Source organism: Dermacentor variabilis, chromosome 3 (assembly GCF_050947875.1).
Source record: "Dermacentor variabilis isolate Ectoservices chromosome 3, ASM5094787v1, whole genome shotgun sequence".
Classification (NCBI taxonomy): Eukaryota; Metazoa; Arthropoda; class Arachnida; order Ixodida; family Ixodidae; genus Dermacentor; species Dermacentor variabilis.
Window position 1 is genome coordinate 84,882,215 of NC_134570.1, and position 18,097 is coordinate 84,900,311.

An 18,097-nucleotide genomic window follows, 5' to 3' on the forward strand; every position below is an offset into this window, starting at 1 on the left:
CTTCTGGGCGTTGAATGAGGATTCCCTTTTTGCGTCCCAGAGGACACTCTGTGGCTCCGTTTTTTCGAAGAGCATCAATTAGAACGGTAGCTAGTTCTGAATACCTAGGGATGTACCACTGATAGTACCCGGCCACCCCTAAGAAAGACCGCATGTCGGTCTTTGTCCGCAGCTGCGCGAAATCTCGCTTGACAGCCTCATTCAGTTGAAAGGGATGGCGACGAACCTGTCCGATTACGTGACCGAGCTGGATGACTTAGATAGATTCAAAATTTATTTTTAAACTGTACTTTTGGTTGCTTCTTGAACGGGGGGGGGGGCACTTTGAGACACGAAGGGCCTTGAAAAATTAAATTTTGTATTAAAGATAATGATAGTGATGTGGCCTAAATGTTAATCGTATGGAACAAACGTTTTGCAGTGCCTTCTGCGTCGCATTTTGACATAAGTACACTTCTTTCAAATATTTGCAAACAGTTGATCGTAAATCAAGACTGAAGTGGCTATATGCAAAATAACAAAAATACGATGCACCATTGTTACATGAAATAGTGGATGTTAGTTTTGTACGAGTTGTAAGGTTTCATGTCCTTCAGAGGTGATATGAATTTCTTAAACTGCTAATGTTGTTGCAAATGTTAAGGTGACAATTTTGCCAGGTTAGAGTGCATTTTGCTCTCTAACGCGCTCTGCAAACATTCGTGATCACTGCAGTGCTTCGCAGCAGTCATACTTGTTCCTCCCTATTGCACTGCTGTTCTGGTTGTCGTGCATGCTGAATGTCTGTAAATGTAACGTACCTTAAAGGAAGACGTCCTGGACACTGACCAAGATTGTTTAAAATAGTTATTTACGTTTCGGCTCCCCCATGGGAGCCTTGTTCATAATTCCTGGTTTCATTGTTCACAATCATTGTGTTCACAATTATTGGGTTTCATTGTGAACAAGGCTCAGCCGAAACGGAAATAACTATTTTAAACCATTGTGGTGAGTGTCCGGACCTCTTCCTTTTAAGTATGCATCATCCCGACCAGACGGGCTTCCGTCCTACTCTCTACTTATGTGACATATCTTTACTTCCATTAGCAGCAGTAAAGATATGTTAAATATCTTTACTATCCTTGTTAAGCGGTATCTTTTTTTTCCAAGCACGAGTGGCCATTGGATGGTGCAGCTTATTTGCAAACTGTCTGCTCCATCTGTATTTATGCAGTGGGCAGTGTTGCAAAAGCTCAGTTTATAAATAGATTTTGCCTCAATAGAGCTGCCTAAGCAAATGGAAGAGTTCGTTCTAAGTTTAGTTCAAGCAAAGGACTTTAATTTCAACTTCATCCATTGCTAAATGGTGTGATACTGTAGCATGTAGTGAATTACAGGGCTTTATGTATGCGATTGCTGCCCTGGTAGGCCAGCGCTGTTTTTCAATGTGGCCTGTTTCCGATGTCATTGATTGCGACAACGTCCGTTACAGCAGTTTATGCAGCCGCTAATTGTTTCAATCTGCCATTGCAACAGACACAGTGACAAAACCAATGCATCAGAGGAAACACTACTGACGTCCATTTTTTTCATCTGAGCAAGCTTATAGTTGAATGTTTTAATTTTTTTGATGTTTCCGCCTTACATTTTCCCACAGCTATCACACTTATATTATTTTGCATCTAATGAGAAACCTAGCGTTCTTGGTAGCAGTTTTGCTAGCAGCTCATCAAGATTCGTAGTTACGCTCAGTAGATACTGTCGACTGTAGCACAGTCATTGTGAAGGTCCAGCGTCCTGTGTGTTAGTGATAACAACGTTGAAAAATGGTCTTGAGTGATAACAAAGTTGAAAACTGGTCTGGTATTCTGAAAATAATTTGACAAATAAAGGCGTTATAGCAGTTTGCTGTTCCAGTAGCGGTAAACGCTACTTTCTGTAATTTTGCGCTTCATCATGGTAATATGTAATGCAAAGTACGTCACTGCTGCGTGTTTTTCAGTAGCCTCATGCTTAGTTTGACGCACTTTCATGCGAATGTAATTTTTTTATTTCTCTGCTTTTGAATTGTCACCTACTCAACATTATGCACTGTTCTGCATTTGATTCTGTTTGCATTTGATGCATTTGATTCGCGACCTTAGAATTTGCATGCGGTTTGGAAGAAGATTATTTTGTAATCCCTAGCCAGCCTCCATCACAGAAATTATTTACACTTCCAGAAGGCGATGTTGAGGCAAAGTTACATGTACTAGAGTTAAAAACTGTGCTTACCCGATATCATCGTCCACAATGGGCACGTCACCACTCCCTGCGCTTATGCCTTGGGAGCGCAACCGTGGGATGACCGACGATGCAAGCCGCTCTGGGTACCTCGGTATCATGCAATATCTTTTTTTCAGTTTAGGCAGGTCATGGTTAGATTGCTTGAAAAGGGCACGCGAAGGCGGTAGCTCGCCTAAAAAATACTGGGGGAAAGAGCGTGCACGCAGAAACATGAGCCTGAACTCGCATCGCTCTCGCAACTAGCATAGTAGCGGGTGGGTATGCACTTACTACAACCATGCAATCTGTGTATCCTATTGTCTATGCTAAAATACTGTATGTGCAACTGTGACATTGCGATTATGCACATTTTTATGGGTGCAGTAGTTTCGCTTTCTATAAGTGAAAGTTCGTGTTAAGGGGAGCCTTATAATGTGGCTCGACTATACATGCCAAGTACAGGTGACAACGCATAAAAACACCCGACATACAAAGAACGACTTCTTTGGCTCCCTAAACTGAGTGTTAGTTATGGCGCAACTAGCATGCTGCGCCATTACTAAAGTTTGTAAGAAGAACAATAGCTAAAATTTGTGCACCTTAGATGTTACCACTTGGACATAAAAGTTGCGCTTTGCTATGCAAAGCTATATTTTGTGCACACTCTTCTTACATTATCCAGTAAAATGTCTCCAGGCGAAGAGCACAAAGTTGTACAATGATAGTATTTGCCTTGTAAGTGTGGACCACACTATGTGCTGCTTTGTGGATGGACAACTCCTCCACTCTTGCGCTCACATACAGATGACATTCTAGCAGATGGTCATACGAGATGATCAAAAATGCTTTCACACGAAGCGTGTTCTGCCGATGAACTTCGCACTTCATGAAGCATGGCACCTCTACAATCTAAGCATGTAGGCACCTTGAAGTCGTTCTTGTTTGCAAGTACACGGCACCCTTTGTTCAAAGTGGCTATATAGGGTAAACATGAAGGAAAGCGCGAAAAACCAGGACAAAGGTACCTCACCGACAGGCTTTTTGTTTACACTGTCAGCAGTGCCTTACTTTATAATTCGTCATTTGCACCAACAAATCTCAGAAACTTTTTTTGCACATTCTCATTTGAACAATATGTTACTTTCCATTGCAGTGTGCTTGTCAATTTGCTGAACTAGAACTGGGGCATCGAAAGTCGGTATTATTTAGTTAACTGCTGTAAGTTGCCGCATTACCTATTGTAGTAGAAAACCTGAAATGCTGTTCGAAGTGGTCTAAAAGGTGAAAGAGTTGTAATTTTAATCCTACTTGTTAATATTCACGATTGCTTGCAGAATAATTTTTTACTAAAGACTAAATGTTACTTTAAAAACAACTTGCGAAAACATTTAGATTAATGTGATTGCATACATGTACTTCCTTTTCTAGGCTCCTGTGAGATGGTAAAAGAATTAGAGAAAATTATAAGGACAATGGAACAAGAACCATCTCCTGTCGTTGAAACTGAAAAGGCAAGTTCTATTATTTAAAAAGAATGTTTCTTTTTATTCGTTGTTTTTCTTTGTTCTCTATTAGCAGACAAGCTATGCAATTCAGCACAAATGCTCTCAAGATGCCATCAGTGTTACCTGCGATCATAGAACCTACACTCACTGCGCTGTTACTGAGGCCTAAACTTAGAATCTCCATATGTTGTGATTGGTGCTCTACTAATTAAATTGGAGTTGAAGCCCAAGCCTATTGTGATCAAAATTTTTTGTTCATGTGAACATCGAGTTCATCAGAAGCACTGCTGATCATGGTATTTGGGTTAACAATTCCTGTTGGCTTAAGATGTGCATGTTTTCTATTGGTATCATGGCTAGCACGGAATAACACTTTCTCGGAAATTGCTTTTCTTTGTGTGTGTGTGTGCGTGTGTGCGCGTGTGTTCTCGTGTTAATACCTGACCATGGTACCTGCAATTTAAAGGGGATTCCCATAATCTGGCCTTTTCTTAGCTAGATATTTGTGCAGGCTGAAAAAAAAACACTGCAGCAGAATATGAAAAAAGGATGGACAATTTGAGCAAGTTGGTACGGTAACATATTCTTGGTTTATTGTGTGAAGGGACATAGACGAAGAATATAGCGCTCGTCCTGTCTGCTTCAGGTTTTCGTCCGTGTCCCTTCGTGCTGAAGACCAGAATATGGAATTTTAGTAAATTGTACTTTTAGGTACAACAAGAATACGAAATAGGCTGGTCTTACGATGAGCACAGGGTTGGCAAGCATTGAAGTGAAAATAAAAGACGGAGCTCATGTGACATGCATATTGATAGTGTAAGCTGGGAAAATAGTTTTAAAAAAGAAAACCTAGGAATTTTTCAGAACTCTGGCCACTCAAAAACAGGCATAGCCTGTAAACATGCTTCTAAATCTGAGACCGTGATGTACGGACGCTGTATTTTAGGTGCACAATTAAAAACTCTGGCCTTCATTTTCTATATTTTACAGCAAAAAACTGCTATCACGGAATTTTAAAAGGGATTTCTTGCTCTTTAGTGTTGCTTCAACTGTTTAGTGTTGCTTTGCGCTACTAAACACAATGTGTGACCAGAACCCGTCTGCAGTTGCTCTCATCATCAATGCTTGTCCTTTACCCGTGAGATGCATACAAAGGATGAGTTCTTTGGGTTCGTAAGCCGAGTGATATTTATGGTGCAACCAGCAGTGTTGTGCCATAACTAAAGCTTATAAAAAGAACAATGGCCAAAATTTGCTCACCCTAGATGTTACAATTTGAACATCAAAGTTCTGCTTTACTAGGCGCAAAGGAACTGCTGTTTTGCTCAATGAATGTTTTCTGTTGTATGCAGGTTACCATTGGCGGAAGCGTTCTCGTTGAGACAACACCACTACAGGGCCTACATTCACACTGCCAGGGGCCTACCAAGTTCACCAGCCACCTGCTACGCAATGTTTTCATGGTCGAACAGATGCGTGCAAACTCGTTGTTTTGCAGAGGCAGCAGCGGTAACAAGAAGGCCCCAGTAAACGAGGCACTTTGCCCAGTCAGTGTTAATGCAGTGATCGGTAAGTAACTGATATTGCCATGTATATTTCTTTTCTCGTATTTCTTGTTTGTGTCTTGATGTTGTGTGTATGCAGCTCAAAACAAAATTTGGCTCTACCATTCCTTAGCTGTTTCCTAGTTCAGATCACAATTGCTATGACTTCTGTTAGAGTAAGGAACACTGAATTACTTTGGCTGATGGCACATTGTCACAAATTCCACTTCGCCCTGCCATCTACTAGCCTCCTGGTTAGATCAGATGATAGAGCGGCTGCAAGGGCAAGGCGGTGGTCCCGAGTTCGAGTCCCAGACCGGGACGACTTTTTCCTCAACTGCGAGGCTTTTCTTTCGAGCATGCCGTGTGGGCTTCCTTTGTAGCCATTGCTACGCTTGGGTGGATGTGTCATTTTCTCGTAATTAATTACTTTTCTCCGCCTTGCGGGTGTTTGCAGAAATATTACATATAATAAGCCCTAGTAACAGCTCTAACGAACTAATTGCAGGTTTCCTCCCGTGACTTCTTGTCGTGAAAAATTTCGCAAGAACGCTAGAATTTTTGCATTGTCACCTTCGTGCGAAGGAGTAAAAAATATGAGGTTATCTTATGAAACTATTTTATAATGAAAGAACAATGTTCAGACAACGCAAAATGCGAAATTTTGAAACAATCCGCTTAAACCGTCGATTTTTGACAAATTTCTTTTTTGCACCTGGTTTTACAACATTGAGTGAAATTCAAATAGCTCTCACCTGGCCAAAATTTTTCTTACGTTCAAAATATTTTTGGGAAATACTGTCTTATATAACTGCTTAGTACTTATACTGCTTATATACTGCTTACATAACAGTAATATTTTCGTGGTTATTTGAGAGAAGTGATTTGTCTCGAGCGCCACGGCTGCGACAGTTGGCGTGGAAGGACCCAATACAAAGATTCTGCCAAAATACAAAGCCCTCCTACCTACGCCCCCCCCCCTCCTTCCATCGTCCCCCGTCCCGGTGACATAAGTGCAACGGAAGACGGCGCGCTTCTTCCACGCTTTTCTCCCTTGCACCCGTGAGATTGAGCCGCGATCATTGGCTCACCCTCGAACTCGTTCACTCGAACAAACAGTATATTGCGCGCGGGAACGGTGTTATCGCCGTTGAACTTTTGCGGAACATCACGGCGACAGCGGCGACTACTACAAAAATGCGCCTAAAGTGTCCATATAATTGCTATAACAATAATAGAAACTTTTTTTTGTGTGATGGAGGCTCTGTTAACAGGCACATTAGGGCGGTCTTATTGACCTTGTGAGGTACATAGACCCTTTTATCCAGGGCGCCAACAAATGGCGATCTAAGCGCCACCGTATATCGTTCGACGTTATGCTACTATGTGGAATCGTACTGCAGGGTGCGCAGCAAACGTGCAGGTGACGACGAGTTGGAAGTTTTTGCGTTTTTATGAGCGGTTTCAACAAGGTTTTGCGAATGGAAAACTTCTTATTGCGTAGTCACTAAATTTTCAGTTTCGATATAGCCGCAATATCGAATGGGGACGGGACAAGATGTCATGTCAAAGCTCCGTCGGCTATCGACATCGGTGGTAAGCGAAGTCTGAAATTGCTGATACGTAACATGCATGCAACGTGTTAATACTGCATGTATAGCATTTCACTCTATTAAGGTATCGCTCCTATGACAGCAATCAGAGATGCCTCCGTAGAGATGCGGTGTGCCACACTGGCTTTCATTGCAGATCAAGCAACTAGCGAAGCTCCTGTCGTGAAAAGAGTTTACCGCAGGCCCCTTTTCTTTCTTTCCGCGAATGTCGTGGGTCCTTCGATGCGGGGGAAGCCTTTGTGCGGAAATGACCGCAACGTCGCCTCGGGCATGTTCTCCCGCCCGGCCGGCGCCGGTGCCCCTGATGGTGACTACGTGCACGTACCGCGCCCTCTTCCCACGTTCGGCTGTATCGGGCGTCAAAAATTGATTAGGTATGAGCTAATTGATTTGATATGTGGATTGTCTACACGACCATTATTGGCCTTTTAAACTCTGGCTCTTATTGGATCCTGTCGGCCTGCCTGATTGATCGAAATAACCCAAGGGAGGAGAAGCCTGCGCCTCCTGCCGGGCCGAGGGTCCCTTGGATGCTGCAGAAACTCTTTTAAGGAATAGTCCGAGTAGTTTTGAGGAAAGGAAAGAGACCGCTGGCACACGGCGCCACTTGACCGTGGGGGACCAGGCAGGTCAGGCAGGCCGTCGACGACGTGTATGACATTGTTTTGTATGTAAATATTTGTACAGTGTAAACTTGAAATAAATGCCAAGTTAATAAACCTAGTTATTCAAATGCTACTCCTCGTCGTCATCCTACCAGCGGATCTGGACTTGCTCCCGCCGGAGCTCATCCCCCTTCATCGTCTTCTCCCTGGTGAGCTGATGCATCAAAAGTCTAACAGTTGCGTCATTTCGCTACACAACGGTGAAACAGGTTTTCTGAGGTTTCGTCCTCATAAAGCTTTTGCGACACGATTTCCCAAGCATTGATTACCTTGCACCCGGATATCAAGCTTTACAAAACAAGGAACCTTAAGATAGGCAAGAGGCACCTAGTTAACGCTACGTGTATGAGTGCGAGAGCGTTGCAACCATCGCGCGATGCTTAGATATTATGCCGCCTCGCAAGGTCATGGCATCGACTCCCACCAACCGTCAAGGGTTCGACTCCCAGCAAAGGTCAGGGGCTCGACTCCCTTATTTAACTTTACCTTAGCTCAGTGTGCCTCCGTTCCCTTACAAAAATGGTTGTTGAATTTCCATTGTTGATTTGTTGTACTATTATTGATTCAATAGAAATTCCACAAAATTTCCACACTCATTGAGCCAGCACCATGTTACTTCAACGAAAATTTTATTGATAACTACACAATAATTTTTTTATTGATGAAATACTATCGATTTTCCATGGTGAAATGCCAACAATTGGACCGAGCCAAAGACGTGACATACAATTTACAGGAACAATAAATTCTTTTGCTTAGGCTGCAACATGAAATGGTGTAATTAGGCTGGCCAGAGCTTGAACCAATTAAAAATTTTGTTGCACAGGCAGTTGTTGAAGTACAGGATCAGGGCCACTGCAAAATAATGCACTCTTTCAGTATTTACCCACTATAGCCCCAAATGCAGTTTCCGGAGTTGTTCACCTTGCTTTAATTAATGTGAATATTGCAATGTTTGAAAAGTATACACAGAAAGTGGCTGTGCAGTGTACAGCAGGGCTACAATGGCTAAGGCAAAATAGTACACAATAGGGTGTGTACATATCGTGCGCATTGAAATTATCAAGAACAGCTGGCATTATGCAGGTCCTTACAGCTCTCGGAACTGTCATGAAGATGTCAATAGAGTGAAGCCAAACGGCATGTCCAAGTACTATATAAGAACAGATGGTCTTCCCAGTACATTCTTGTACAAGTTGCGCAAAGGTTTTCTTTTAAAAACAGACAAAAAGCACTTGTAGTGTCGATCCATCCTACTTCTGTGTCCTTGTGTTTCACTCTACCTTTACCACGGAACTGTACCAATTAAATGTCAACCTTGCCGAAGTTCCATTCTTTTTTGAAATGACAGCAAGGCATGGGTGCACCTCTAAGTATGTTGTTAAGCATGTCTTGCTACATATGGGTGGAGCTAGGGACAAGTAGCAGCATGCCTTTTGTAGTTTCACTGCAGGCCAGTCATAACACTTTATTGCAAGGTGTGTGGCAAAAACTTGTGCAGAAATTGAAATTTGAATGTGTGCATAGTCAAATTGTATTTGTACTTTAGAAAATGAAATATGATGAAGACGAGTCATGCTTAGAATATAGGCCTCAAATTTAATGTAGCAGTTTATACATTTTAGCATCTTTAAGTATATCAAAGGTTACGCTATGAACCTACCTTGCACAGTTCATTGACGTGTAAATGGTAGCAACAAAATTGATGTAAGAAATTTTGTATTCTTGATGCAGAAAATTGTATTTGATGAGGCAGCATTGAGACTATAATTACCAGTATGAAATTATTTTTATTCTTTATGGCTTCAGAACAGGGCACAAGGCATTTCTTATCTATAAGCGAACACACAGAACATCAGCAACATATGATACTTCAACAAACAGTTCAGTAATATCAACAGAAACCTTACAAAATACTATTCCTTTCATAAGTGCTCAAAATACTCAGAAGCTTCCAGGCTAGGCACATTTAAGTTCTACCATTAAGTTATTTTCTGTTAAGGTAGCCTTGGGTGCAAACACTGTCATCACTCAATGTAGTCATCTTGCAGTAGATGTCACTTAACACACATGGAAATCACCGACAATTAATAACTTGGAAGTATGACCATCCAAACTTTCGGCATGTAAAACACCTATGCTGCAGTGCCACTGCACAATGTTTATAAAACAACCATCCAGTAAACCCAGTCTACACTGGTCTCACCATTTCTTAACCATTTACAGGCTGATGTTGCAAAGTGGAACATTGAATTAATATATTTATCATTGCCTGGATTTTCTAACTGCAGTAATATTTCGTCTGGGTCTACACACAGGATGTAAATAGCAAATGTAAAACACAGTTTGTCATCACAGCACATACATGAATTAAACATGAATGTATACAATTTCTTAGATTGCATAAGGCTGGCAATTCAGAGCAACAATACGTAAGTATATGCCTTTTAGCGTCAGCACCTCTAGAAATGTGGTGCTAAGTCTTTAAAAAAAAAGAAAAAATAAGCTTATCCATATCTACTTTCCTTTACGACTGCTTTCACAATGTTCCGTTTCGGAAACATTGGAATTTAGCAGCATTTCTTCTGGCATTGGTCAAACATTTTGTTTACTAGCAGCACTCATATAAGGCTACAACCTAGTCCATTGACAAGTATCAAGGTGGTATAGCATAGACAACATTTGGATGCCAAGAACATGTTGTAGTAAGCTCGAAGAAAACATTCGAATGTTTTTGTACTTGCTCTCACAATGCACTTCCCTGATGTGATATTTTGCATACATTGATAAAATTGGAACTGTATTTTTACTTCATCATTCCAAAAAAAAACATTACACTTGTTTCAGGTCATGTGCTTCTTTCTTGTGCTATGATGAAACATGTTCTTAGACTATATGAGGAAGTAGGGGCACATGTATTAATTATTGTACAGTATCAACAAAAGAAAGCTTCAATCTGCTAGCTGCTCCACCAAAAGATTGAAATACTGGAGACTCCATAAAAAAACTGATTTGTGCAATGTATGCCCACCTAAAATTTCCACAATGCAGCGACAGGGATCATGCAAACAGCCTCAACTCATGAACTACAATTGAAAAGAGACAAGCGGCAACTAGTTTTCAGAGCAAGTGACACCTAACAAGCAATCTGAATTACTCCTAGATGGCACTGAAACAGAGTACACAAAGAAACAAAGCAAACAATTCACTGCAGAGGCACTGCACAGAAAAAATGTGGATCTTTCAAAACATTTCAGCAAATTATTCTAATTAAGGAATAAGCAATGTGTCGGTACTGGATTCTCAGAAGCTATCCGCAAGTTTGGAAGCAAAAAGTGGTGGTGAAATAATTTCAGCAATGGGTTTGACATGGTTGTACTCGCTGTCAGCTAGCTCCTTTAGTAACTTTCACAAGAGTAACAAAGTATTAATATTCGATTTGAATTTCATATTTCAAGTCGTCATTGCAAAATATGAAGTGGACACAATCTGTCACTCCTTGTCAACCTTTCCACGTCAAATTTCAGCTCGCAAGTCACTTCTTTGTAAACAACTGTTCAGCTAAGTTTGAAGCTGACAGGCCCGTTTCTGTACGTTCAACAAAGACATGTACAAAAGAAATTGTCACAAACTCACACGGATTCCAGTACCATGTTGTCATGCAGTGAGCACAAAAAAAGTGACCCCGCGTCATTTAAGAAGATACACTTGTCTAGGCATCTTGCCTTGACAACACAGCTCTGAACAGTAGGAAATACCTCAATAAACTGCAAGACCTTACTTTCAGAAAGGTTGTTCAGCAATTTCTGCTTGACATTCAAAATTTCCAAGCAAACTTCCACTTCCTGGCTATTGTTTACTGATGAGCTGCTGTCCTTGAGAAAAATCTGAACAATGCGCCCAAAAACACCATTCGCGTGTACGTAAGAATTTTTCCTTTTCGATTTGTCAAGACGTGCTGTGCAGAAACGAAATGACCCAATTACCATCTTGTGAAATTCTTTCCTGTCTGCTTTCTGATCTCCCTTGCCTAGCAGTAACACAGAACCAACTCTGACGACATTTTTTCGCAGGGAGTAGCCCTTCACAAGAGCTTTGAAAGAAGTCTCTAGAGTTCTGTGCACTTTCTCTATGTGTCTCGATGACCACAATTTAGTTTGGGCCTGTAAGATGCAAAATTTGTCAGCGATCTGGAATTGCGGATACCTGGTTCCACATACAAGTCGACCTAGTGTTCCATTCATTGACTCAAATGGGTAGAGGGAATATGCCCACAAGGGTCCCCAGTTGATGACACTGTCCACAAGGTGCGAAAGCAAGTGAGAATTATAGCTCATGCACTCTGTACCATAAAACTCCTCATACTCCAATAGAAACTGCGTCATTTCTTTTTTCATCATGACCAGCTGCTCAACACAGATGCACGGGCCAAGGAGGTGATGCATAATTTCCACAAATCGCATCCAGTGTTTGTAGTACTTTTCTGGAAGGCGCCCTTTCACTACTAGTGGTGAATAATATAGCAGCCAATTTCTCCACTCGGCAGCCTTCCAGTCCTTTGCATCATGCAATGACCTCGGGAGCCTTGACAGCTCCCACGTTGGAGTGAGGCTCAACAGACAGCTGTTTGCATCCTCAAGATTACGTCGAAGATGAAATTTTCGGCAGCGCTCAGACTTCAGCCACGTGAAATATGTAGCCCTAACAAATCCTAAACAAACAGCATGCATATAGTCCACAACAAATCCTGTACCAAATCTGAAAAATGCAAGCTGTGTGAGTGCGCTTGCTCCTTTGATGCCGCAACTTGGGGATTCCTTAGCTTTACTGGCATGCCGAAGAAAGGATTCATGTGTTCTCAGCTTGGGTGTTGAGGCACTTGGCGGATATACGCGACAAAATCCCTTGCCTTTAGGAACAACTTGTCCCTGGTCTTCGCACCATGCACACCCATAGGCACCATTAAACTGAGTCATGTTCATCAGCTCACACCTAGCGACACTATCCACAGCACATGGACCTGGGAACACCTTTGACGTCTGCTGCACTCCATCTTTGTCGTTCCACAGAATTCCACTCGATGACAGCTCATTCATGGCCTTTATAAAAGGAATTAAAAAACAGTTCATTGCTGGCTTTCCTGGACCAAACCAAAGTCCTGCTAGCAGGAGGTTCTCAATACGTTGCTTGTAGGGAAGCTCATTTATCATTGCAAGCAGAGGCCACATACTGGATTTAGAGTTTTCAAAAAGGGGCACACCATCAGTATTAAAAGTTAAAGTGACATCATTTGGTCCCAATGGCAACTTGTGGTACTGATAATTCTGAGTAATGTCACTCACATCAAACGATGCAGCTTTCTTGGTATCTTGTAGACTTTTTGATTCCAAGATGTCACGGATTTGGCTCTTTAGATCCATAACAAGAAAAAAAGATGAACTTTTCATTAAGGTTTCACCAATATGTGCTAAGCTGCACTGGCTGCATGTCACATTTTCGGCTTGCACCAGTTCGCCGATGTATGCACTGCATCTGCTGCAATAAAAGTGCTTTGCATATTGCTTGCCAGCACCACAGAAGTGCCGAAAGAAGGTGTACTTTGATGTTTGGTAAGACACTCCTGCCGGCAAATGAGCACTCAGAAGCTGGAGTAAGCTTTCTGTGGCTTCCTTTGAAGAACCATGGCGCAGGCTGTGAGCCATTACCATCAACAAGCTTTCAGCTCTTGTCACCTTGGATCCTGGAAACAGGTCTTCATCCTAGCACAGAAAAAAAATAAAATATGATGGTTTAGCAACAGGACAGTTAGAGCAAGATGTTTAGACATGTACATGAAGCTGCTGTTCCAGGCATGGAAAATGAGTTAAAAAGAAGCATTTTGAGAGTAGACCCTTATGAAGTGCTGCAAATTTTTTTTGCCGATGGCCAACAAATACCCACAGCTTAAATGATATTATGCATAAAACTATATGGATAGGAAAAACTAGATTCTTGGAAAAATTGTGGTGTACCTCTTCTGCAGCGACTTTTGGTTCGAGACATTGTGCCGCTGTATAATGCTGCTTAGCCATTGCTTTCTGTCCTCCGTCAGCACTTGCAGATGATGAATGTAATCGCTGAGGGACAGTTACAGAAGGTGAGAGCTGTCATTCTTTCATTCAAGTGCAATGCCTCTGGAATACTGCACATTGTTTCACCACAGAAAGTTTGCTTCTCATGTGTGTTTCGTACCACATTAAGAGTTGTTCAATATCACATTGCCATGCAAAAATCATGGCATCCTATTTAACTCGATTTCATGAGTAGCTTTGATGTTTAACTAACTGCAGTTTTTACATGAACTCATGAAACAATTTATTTGCTTTGTTATTGTGTACTGTTATAGCTTAAAGAAAGCTCAAGTAGTAATAAATGGTGTGAGTATAATTTTTCTGACTATGGATCCAAAAAGTCTGTAGTACTTTACATGAACATTCCTTCTCTTGCGGCACTCAAACTTTTGCCACAGCAAAGCAATGTACATGCAACACATTTACCTTTCATGCTTACTGCAAAGGTATGAGTGCCCGTGCTTAAATGTCTCAGATACAGCAGAGACGACTACTATGCCACTCATGCAGAAGTGAGAAATGCCGTTCCATGTTCTAGTAGTGACCCCAGCAACTGTAACTGAGTGCGAGATTTGCAGTGCACTTTGCTGGCTCAACATTCTTAATATTTTGGACAGTAAGTAGGCAACACCGTACACATGTATAACATACCGAATCGGCGCCTTTACACAAGCATGCAGAGGACCAGTAATTTTGTCAGAAGCCCTAATAATTATTTGTGAACATTTGCTTGTTCATCACTGGCACCATGTATCCATATGTGTAAGCAATCATCAGGCAAACACGTTTACTCTCGAAAATATGAAGACAAACTTATTCGTCAGAACATTTGCATTGTAGCAAAACAATCTGCATATACAGACTGCAACGCTAGGGTCCCAAACATTGCTGTTCTCTCTTGCTCATTGATAGTGAATTCTCATTTTCGCTCACACACTTTGTACACTGGAATGCAAAACATTTCCTTTCCACTTGCAAATGAACTCAGAAATGCAATTGCTGGAGTACAACTGCATCGCAGAAGAGTACCTATTCCCTCCTCGATTATACCAAGCACTGTGAATTTTCTAACAGCAACGAACATGTAGCAGATGAAATGTCATTTTGCTATTACCCTATCTATCGGCCCCATACTCTACAAGTCTCTGAAGTCAGTGTTCTCTTTACGAAAGGGCAACACTGCAGTGCCATCTTTTAAGCAGCCGAACAATAAGTTGGGTATGAGGTATGGAATAACCAAACACCTTTCATGTGAGAACAATGGTATTTGAGGACAGCTACAAAGAACAGATCTACCAGATCATGATTTTTGTCAGTTTTACTAAGCTATCGCAGCTTATAGGGACAGGCAACGAACAGATAGCTTGCACGCGACTTCCTGGACACAACTTCTTACAGCGCTGGTTTGCCAACATGGCGGCTAGGATGACATTAGTGCAAGCAATCTATAAGATGAAGCAATGAAAATGAAACAGCGCATAATCGTGAAAAAAGAAAAGCTACAAATTGCTTTATAGCAAACAATTTCAAATGTGTACACATGCTGCATAAGCTAAAAGAAAATGCATAAGCCTAAGTAATCATGTGCCCTCTGCTTTTCAAAGAAATTGTTTTTGTCATAATTAAGTCTTTAGTTCTGCCAAATTTATTCACTTCCCTTTCGTGAACTTCAAATAATTTTGCTGACAATTTGGGAATACTTTTGCTAAAGAGACGAAACGGGTTGTGACATCAATTTCTGTCCAGCAAATAGCAGCTGCATTAAAGAAAGAGAACGCATTGTCCCGTCATGAAATGGGCCGTTGAAAGTGACAGAATTGTGAATGGGTTATTGTTTTATTTTTGTATGGCAGTGTATAGCTCTGCCTTACTAATACTTAAAAAAGAAAGAAGAAAAAGGGGGAAGTTATTTTTATTCACATACATGTTTGGTGCCTTTATCGTCAGAAAGCTTGTCCGGGCCCTTCCCCACTGAGTCCTTTGTAGAGATGCTGAGACAATCGTTCTTTTTTATTTTTTTTTACTCTTTCACCTATCTCGAAGAAAAATATTACGCAATGCCAACTTGCGCTGTATTTTTTCATTCTGTACCGGCTTTGTCTGCGTAATTCCTCCCAAACGCTACCACGGTTTCTAGCTAGGCTGTACAAGAATTTCTACTAGATGAAGACAGCTTTCTTGCTGGAATCTTAGTACAGTGCGTTATTGTTCATCCTTCAATTTTGCTAAAATATTTTCGTTTCTTCCTAGTCAGGACTAAATTCTCCTTCTCCTAATTCCATCAAGGCTTGTCCGATTCCCCATGGTTGGTACGCCATCAGTAGAGGCAGAACAAACCACCAAACCAACAGAATGCATGCTTACCAGCTCGTCCTTGCAGTCCTCCATGCACTGCCGCTCGCTGTGGTCTGGCTCAGACTCAGCATCAGGTTCTGATCCGCTGCCATCGGAGGATGAAGTTTCAACTGGATTTTGCGGTGGATCGCATGACTGCGAAGGGTAGTGTTCCGCACGATGTGGTTCGGTATACTGATCTGAGCCTGCAGGGGCCGACCAGTGTGCTTCGTCTGCCTGAGCATCGCTTCCGTCTGAGCTGTCTTCCTCACTCATCGCGACTGGCGCAAAAGCCGTGCCAAATGACCGCTTCTGGAATCTATGTTTAGAACGAGGGGGAACTTCGACGGATGAGTCCCATAGGTACTTGCCAAATTGCCTTTTCGGCGGCATGGCGGCAGTCGGCGGAGGCAAATCAACGAGAGATACGAGTTTTCGCTCACGAGCACATCCGATTAGACTACGTTGAGAGTGCACACGTGCGGGCGAACAACGCACGCATGGGACTATGTTTGTACAGTGCGGAAACAGAGCCTTACTATCTCACGACGACAGCGCCATGCGAAATAATAGTAATAACAATAATAATAGGGCAACATATCTGAAAATTTCTGCTTTTATTACAGAGTACAGATTATTAGACGATGCTTGGATTTCCAAGTTTACAAATGCATATTCGCAAGTGGAATGGTGCAGAATGTTGTATGTCGCACTGCTTCCATTCTTGCACCACGAGTAGGTCTACTTTATTTTCATTGACCGTCAACCAGACCCAGTAGCCAAGGGCATGCATACGCTGGGCTCCTTGCCTTGGCCGTAGCCGTAGTCAAGCTTGGGTCAACCTAACCTGACCCCGCGCAAACACGGCCTTCGAAATTGGCTGTTGTTACCGATAAGCAGCCATCCCTAGAGCGTTAAATTGCACACAACGTATAAGTTAGAACACAAATTATTATAATAGGTAAATATTGTTTCTTATAATTTCTGTAAACTCTTTGTAATAGCTCAGCCAACAGAATTTACTTTTTTTATCACCACATTTGGCGACATCATAGAGATACAGCAAGCAACTATGACAGCCTGCTTTCGTTTGTGAAACGTTTATAAAAGAAGCGCGCATCAGTCAAATGCACGTGAGTGGATATATTTATGAAAGTATGTCGCACATACTGATAAAATGGGTGGCGGAGGAAAAATGGGACGTGTATCCCGTCCGCGCACTCGCTGACGCCGATGTCGGCTTTAGTCTGGTGGCCCAGGAGGGCGCCATAAAGAAGTTAAGAGGCAGCACGCAGCCCGTGTTCTGGAAAGAAGGGGAACCAGCGGCCCCGGCAATCCTTCTGAACTGCGGTAAGCACTTATTTCACGTCATATATTTGCATGCATATATACCGTCATACTTTAAAGCAACGACTGGCGATCGCAAGTGATGCTGGCACTCTCGAAGAGGCCTAAAACGGAGACGGAAGTATCTCCACATTTAAGCGCTATGACGACACTCCATGTGCCGTCTCTGTTAGCGCGACAGAAACAGCTTTACTGTAAACATTAAAAAGTATACAGATTATTTGGTCCTGCTCGGTGATTTACTATGCTCGGCTCAGAACATTTTGGGCCTTAACAGGGGGCATTGCTTCTTCTCACCCCTTGTGCATGTATTTGTCGAAGCGTTGTTTGAGCACTTGCATTTGCGCATTATTTCTCGCAGGGAGCCCGCAAGCCCTCGAAAAGAAGCGCTCGCGGCTTGTCGCCAACGCAGGGGCCCTAATTGGAACTACAAAAGGGGACGAATATAAAGCCCACGTGGGTGCAGTGTTGAATTACACTTCACGAGTGAAACTAACCACGTTTCAAGCTTGTTGCATGCATTCTGTCGCTTCTAATAACACTTCAAACTTTAGCAAAGATAGGGTTTCGCCGTTTTTAATTACACAATCGTGCGTCCGGGTGGTGCTTGCGGCGCACGTGCGTGGTCATTTTGCGGTCACCCTACCCCTCTTCACAAGTCTAATTTCTAGAAGGGCTGAAGGAGGGATTCCCGCATCTGAGATTGGAATACCAGTTAATGAAAATACTACAAGC

At 42.2% G+C, this 18,097-nt stretch overlaps 1 protein-coding gene across 1 annotated transcript; it reads right to left on the minus strand.

Moving 5' to 3' along the window:
• Positions 1-7,659: 7,659 nt before the first annotated feature.
• Positions 7,660-16,389, minus strand: LOC142574590 (uncharacterized). The gene is made up of 3 exons (XM_075683638.1): positions 16,046-16,389; positions 13,064-13,330; positions 7,660-7,761 (listed from the first exon to the last, which is right to left on the minus strand). The coding sequence occupies exons 1-3, from the start codon at positions 16,289-16,291 to the stop codon at positions 7,660-7,662; spliced, it is 615 nt and encodes a 204-aa protein (XP_075539753.1). The 5' UTR covers positions 16,292-16,389.
• Positions 16,390-18,097: the final 1,708 nt, after the last annotated feature.

Excerpts from the sequence above, each read along its gene's own strand:
- LOC142574590 (XM_075683638.1), bottom strand. The coding sequence starts at position 16,291 with ATGAGTGAGGAAGACAGCTCAGACGGAAGCGATGCTCAGGCAGACGAA. Across the intron at positions 13,331-16,045 it reads AGGACTGCAAGGACGAGCTG|GATGAAGACCTGTTTCCAGG; the intron begins GTAAGCATGCAT and ends TTTCTGTGCTAG. Across the intron at positions 7,762-13,063 it reads AACTGGTGCAAGCCGAAAAT|CGAAATGACGCAACTGTTAG; the intron begins GTGACATGCAGC and ends ACCGTTGTGTAG.